Source organism: Polyodon spathula, chromosome 28, assembly GCF_017654505.1.
Source record: "Polyodon spathula isolate WHYD16114869_AA chromosome 28, ASM1765450v1, whole genome shotgun sequence".
In the NCBI taxonomy this organism is placed as follows: Eukaryota; Metazoa; Chordata; class Actinopteri; order Acipenseriformes; family Polyodontidae; genus Polyodon; species Polyodon spathula.
Window position 1 is genome coordinate 2858274 of NC_054561.1, and position 6483 is coordinate 2864756.

General features: G+C 36.7%; 1 protein-coding gene across 1 annotated transcript in view; it reads left to right on the top strand.

Moving 5' to 3' along the window:
* Positions 1 to 5271: 5271 nt before the first annotated feature.
* Positions 5272 to 6483, top strand: part of LOC121301713 (contactin-associated protein 1-like) — a 25321-nt gene continuing 24109 nt past the window's right edge. Inside the window, exon 1 of the mRNA XM_041231298.1 lies at positions 5272 to 5574. Within this exon, the coding sequence (XP_041087232.1) occupies positions 5511 to 5574 (64 nt within the window). The 5' untranslated portion in view covers positions 5272 to 5510. The remainder of the gene's footprint in view (positions 5575 to 6483) is intronic.

Sequence of the window (6483 nt, forward strand, 5' to 3'; positions counted from 1 at the left end):
TGTTCATTTTGTGGCCTATTAAAGTCATCAATTAAATTAAACAATCATTAATTTGCCAATTTTGCCAATTTCTCAGGATTTTCAGTTACAGGGGTTTGATTTCAAGTGCACGACATATCAAAACCACTAAAGCAATAGAGGTGTTCTGATGAATTTGCACACGACTGTATCTGCTCCTCTGTGTGACAGAACTGTTTCTTGTTCATTGTATGCTGTTGCGATTGTCACAGTCCTCTGAAAAAGCTTGCTTTTGCAGTATATCCCTCGTTTTTAAATGCCCTTGTTTTTAAACAAGGAGTGGCCCAACAGCATGGGTTCAGGAGTTCATAAGTGGTAACAGCTGGGTCTTAACAAAAATATTTTGAAAAACATGCAGTGTGGTGTGAAAGAGCTATGTTGGGTGGTGGCTATGCAGAAGATGGTCTGGTGTCTACAGGTTAAAAGGTCACAGTTGTAGAGGATCTGAGGGCATAACCTGTACATAACCTCTACACTCCTGTAAAGGATTGCACTGCCTGTGTAGAGGTACCATGCAGGTTGCAGAGCAGAAACTAAAGCCCTTTACCCACAATTGTAAAAACAAGAATACTATAGTTGTCCCTAAACATTGAGTTAGGGCTAAACTGCATCTATAATCGAAAAGCTATCTTCCCTTAGCAACCACGTTTTAAATGCTTAAAAAATGACTACTGCACTATTGAAGGTTTAAAGTAAATGGTAGCGTACAACCAACATTTGGTTTCACGTGATCAGCCTCATCAAGAAGCTGTTTGTATTCAGAACGGCAACAACAGGGGTTTTGAATTGTTAGAATGTTAGCATGAAGAGCATGCTATAATGCTGGGAATAAATCGCTAAATAGCAACTAAGCAGCTTTAAATGTTATTCAAATCATCCAAAGTGGTTCTGGGTTCTATCACTAGAACATTTAGAAATGTCATTATTTCCGCCTTAAATCCACCTTAATCTGGCTTTGAGCTTGCTTTGAATTTTTCTCCTCTATAGTTTGTTTTTCAATTAAAATATTGAAAATGCAGGTTAGGATCTTCTTCAATGCTTATATTAGTTCAGAATATTACCAGCAGAAATTGCTGTTACACCCACGTTTTTTTTATTTTTTTTATTAATGTTGCAAATAGTCCCTGAATAAAAATGAGGGCCAAGTTTGCCCCAATTTTAACATAGACACTTATTTTACAGGGTGACCGTTTATGCAAATACTTGTCCCCATTTGTGGGTGTCACATAGCTGGCACCTTTATTCCAACCTGCTGGTTTTTATATGTGTGACATTTTTTTTTTTTGGGGGGGGGGGGGTAGGGTAGATAAATGTACTACCAAATGTAAAGCCATGAATTTCTAAATATAAATCAGTGTTTTTCAGCCCAATTTTTGGGTGAAAATATCTAATTTTTTGGTAACACTTTGCATTAAGTGTCTCTAATTACTGTTTAGTTACACAGTAGTTACTTAGTAAATATATGTGTACTTACACATAGTTACAATGTTGTTACACATAGTTACAATGTTGTTATGCATAGTTACAATGTACTTAATGTATACATTTTTTGCACAATATATGTAAGTACACAGTTGTATTGGAAAAGGGTTAGGTTATATCATGCCAAATGATTTACACATTAAGTGCATTGTAAATATGCATAATAATACAGTGACGTTTAAGACGTTTAATGTAAAGTGTTACCATTTTTATCATTACAAAACAATAAAATAGGATCTTTGGCAGCGTTAGATTCTTTATGAACTCTTGTAGAAACTGCTGGTGGCATCTCTCTGATGTTTGGTATCTGTACATTGGGTGGGGATGCCAGTCACTGCAGGGCTTTCAAAGGACAGAAGGAGCTGAAGTGATTTTTGTTTTGATCAGCGGTTTAAACAAAACTGCAATCTGGCAGAGGAGTTCATAGCGCGAGAACCAGACCACGACTTGCAAACCACAGGCCTGTTTGTATGAAGAAAGAAACCCTGCTGTTTGGCTTTGCATGCAAAAAAAAAAAAAAAAAAAAAAAATAGCAACATTTTTACATAGTCACACCCAAATTCTGATATACTCATGTGGTTTGCCACACTTCAATGATTTGTCAAGCTCACAGATAAATATGTTTTCAATACCAGGGCGTGTTGTCTGCTTGGTAGCATTGCAGTGGCTGTTTAGGTCACATGGTTGGCAAATTCCTTGTCTGTTGCCCCCCTCCAGATGCCTAACTGAAGAAAGGAGCAAGTTAATCAGCAATTACCTGCAGGGAAGTAAGTTTTTAGGGTGAAGTTTGCATACTGGGTATCTAGATATGCTTACAGCAGCCTCAAAGCAGTCTCTTTAGCGTATAAACTAATGACTGCCAGCATGTCTATTTCTTTATGTTTTGGAGAAGAGATCCACACAAGCAGAATTCTAACTTCTATTATTATATATATATTATATATATATATATATAATATAGATATATATATATATATATATATATATATTATATTAATATATCATATATATGAAAAATTTAAAGTAGTGGAAACATCACAGAAAACAAAAATGAATTGTGTTTCATTAATACAGATTACACACTCAGCGCTGTCTGTGTTTGTGTTTACAAACTGCTTTAAAAGATTGTAACAGTGAAAGATGAAACAGTAAGTTCCTCTGATTTTAAAAATGTTACTTTTCCTTTCATATTTCCGTATCCATAGTGTATTCACTGGTCAACAGGCCTCCTGTCTGCTCTAAATGAGGTTGATAGGATAGTCAGTGGTACTTTTTATGTAACTTACTGTAGAGAAATGGCTGTAACTTGGATTTAGCTGCATTATTGGGTTACAGTACACAGAGATTTGAACTCAGAATAGCACCAAGAATCAAATCAGATTGAAAATACTGCAAATCCTGATGCTGCGCCATTATACTCTGCTCCATAAGCCCACTTCTTAATCCTAACCCCTTTTTCATCACAGAATTATCCATTATCCACCTTGGAAAGCACTGTATCCTGCTTAACCCTTACAGCAGCCCACCAATCTGCAGGCAACCTGCTGGTGTTAATTCTGCTTATTTACTTTCCATGTGATTTCTGGAAAAAAAAAGCTGTATGTGTGGCCCACACATTGCATTGAAACAAACCAAACCAAACTCAGTCCTTTTGCCCAAATAGACTGAGACCACCTTTTGAGAAGGACTCAGTTCGGTTCGATTAAAACAAACTCTGAAAGGGAGTTCTTTTCGGAGCGCCATCTCCCCCAGTCATCACCTTTTGCTCAATTTCAAGCTCTATTTTTTTCAATAGATCTCTCACAATCGTGTCTAACCATGTATTACATATAGCACACCAGAGTTTAACCCTTAACCTGCCCCTTGCAAGTAGTTTACTGCCCTGATGGATGGATGGACTATCTATATATATATAGTATATAATATATATATATATATATATATATATATATATATATATATATATAATTTATTTACGTTCAAACAACACATTTTATCGTTAACATACTAAAATAGCTATTTTATTTATGTCTAATTAAATCCCAAATTCCTAATCAGTTAACATAATCAACATACAGTCCATAATCTTAACAAGAGACTGCGTAAGAGATTTAGACGTGTGCCCAGGGTTTATAGTTGTATCCAACGTGTTTCATTAAAACTGGAAGGTTGCAGCTGCCGAACATACGCGATGCACTGGAACTGCGTATCTCTGCAGAGGCAACTCCTCCTCATCCGCAGCTCTCGTTGTCCAGCTCCAGCCGTGCAGTCACGCGTGCGCAGCTTTTAATAACGTCATCATTACTGTCGAAGGTAAGCTCATTCATCTTAACACCCCAATCACATGATCACATCGTACCTTATCAGAATACAGCTGATGGAAACTTCATGAAATTCCACGGATACCAACACACTCTTTGTTAAAATATTTAGTTGCAATTTAGTTTAAATCAGAGGAATATCATTTTAAATAATGTCCTTTCTTTTCCAAAAACTGGTTTTACGGTCTTTGAAGTGAAATACCTGTGCATGCATGACGTATGCATGCCACTGACTGCATATATTATATTGTATCTTTAATTGATTTATTCATTATTCGGAGGACCACCATCACAAGCGCTTTGTGATGGTGGTCCCCTATGAAAGGCGCTAATAAAATAAAGATTGATTGATTGATTGATTATTAGGGGAGACCCTGTTTGTTCATACAAGGGACATTGTGAAACAGTGTTGATGAAGGTTATTATTTAAATATAGATGACTGCAGTACCAGTGGCACTGGAACACATTTCTAAGTGGGGGTGCTGAAAGCCATTTAACAAAACTGTAACCCCTGCATATGATGGAAGCCATGCAATGCCAGGGGGTGCTACCGCACCCCCAGTACCCCTAGTTCCAGCGCCCTTGTGTAGTACACGATTGCAATGGGAATGTCAGGTTAATGGTAATAGGCATTCCAGTGTGTGCATTATTACATATTATTACAGGTATCCCTATCACACTGTATGACATTTCCTCAATAATAATACATCTCAGTAGCTGAAAAAAGATGCACCTGAGAAACATTTCTATGTGACTGGGTTCAGAAAATAACGATTACTTAAATCAATATGTAGATTATTTTTTTAAAAAAAAACTAATATTATGCATTGATTTGATTGAACCATCAATATTTAATACATCGTTTAAAAACATAATTATTATAGACATTTAGCAGACGAAGAAACAAGAAAATAAAACAACTGAATTCAAAGTGGGGGACGACGACTATGAAATACAAACGAACTTTATTGAACACTAATTAGAAAGAGCTGCAGAGATGCCCCTTTCGTGCACGGTTTCCCTGCACTTTCAAAACAAACAGCAAACGCTGTCTTCCTTCAAAAGGTCAAGGATTATGAATTACTAATTTTACCAAATGAGAAACAAAAAAAAACCCCTCTCACGTTTAGAAAAGCTGAAGTGGACAAAAAAAAAAAAACGACGAGTAGGTTATTAGGAACAGCAGTTCGATTTTTTACCTCACAGACACTATTGTACGCACTGGAATTTCCTAATGATTTCATAGTCTCTTGAGGTCTGATGCGTTACGTTCATTTGTCCTTGGACTTCCACGCTAGCCCTGGGACGAATTCAATGTTTTCATAAAATATATTATTTATGTTATGTAGTTTATATGTATGTGTGTGTGTGTGTGTGTGTGTATGTGTTTATTTGATATAACATAAAAAATGTTATTGGACCAAAATTCAGGCACAGTTTATTGTTAATTTAATAGACATTTTAAACAGAAGCAGCCCGGCTCAGATTATTCTCCTTGGAGAACAATATTAATCTTGCCGCGTGCAGGGCAGGGGATTGGACGCGCGCCTGTGTGTGTAGCATCTGCGCGCAACCGCTCCAGCCGGGACTGCCAGTCTCTTTGGGAAACAGATTTGTTGCAGGGCGTGCGAAAGTTGGGCACTAGAAAGGAACCGCTAGCTGAAAGTGTGTGTACAAAATTGCAAAGGATGCATTGCATAATACTGAGCATAAACCTCGTGGTTGTACTTGTTTCTCGGCATTGCTTGGCACGTAAGTTTTTTTTTTTCTTTCTTTCATTATTCTTAATTATTCATTTAATTAAACAATATTTTTATTGTGGGATAATTAATACATTGAAAGGCAGCACTGTCCTGAACGGAAGGTTGTGTTGAAAATGAAGTCTGCATTGCAGTATTGGCTACTGCTGCAATCTACAGTGCAATTTGTTTAAAAAAAAAAAAAACTGTCATAAACGATATGAGATGTACTATAATTTTTCTAAAGCTCTTATTTTAACACTACACATCCAAAAGTGGCAGAGCAGAACTCCTGCAGCCGAAACCAGGCAGTCAGAAACCCTTCTCTGCATTGCAGTGTTTGTCATTTGCCTCTGCCGAGTTTATGCAGGGTAAATTATGTAACTTTGCGTGTACTGTAAAAAAAAAAAAAAAAGATTCTTCGTCAATCTATTATTTTAAAAGCATTTCGCTATCTATAAGACACCGGTCAGTTAATTCTTAGCAGAATATTGCGTTGTTATTTAGCCCCTATGGATCAGGACCGCCCCACTGCAGTATCTTTGCGAATGGTGCGGGCTCCACCTGTGCGCAAGGGATGCATGCTGGTGAACATCTTTTAAAAATAACGCACACTTTAAAAAAGGGAGGCGTCCGGCGAACAGAGAATTAGCAAGGTAACGATTAAAATCCTAGAGAACAACATAAATTGGCCTCATTTGAACTGTAACACTGGAGCGCAATAGTTATAGCTAGGCTATAAATATTGACCTATAACAACTGGTATTTTTTAACACAGAATCAAAGGTATTTCTCACACACATTATATATATTTCAGAACAGAAGTATTTTTTTTTTTTTTTTTTTTTTTTGCGTGGTTCGCTCTCCCTCCAAATTCTGAAATCAAGGGGTACATAATACTTAAAGTAATTAGCAATTGCCA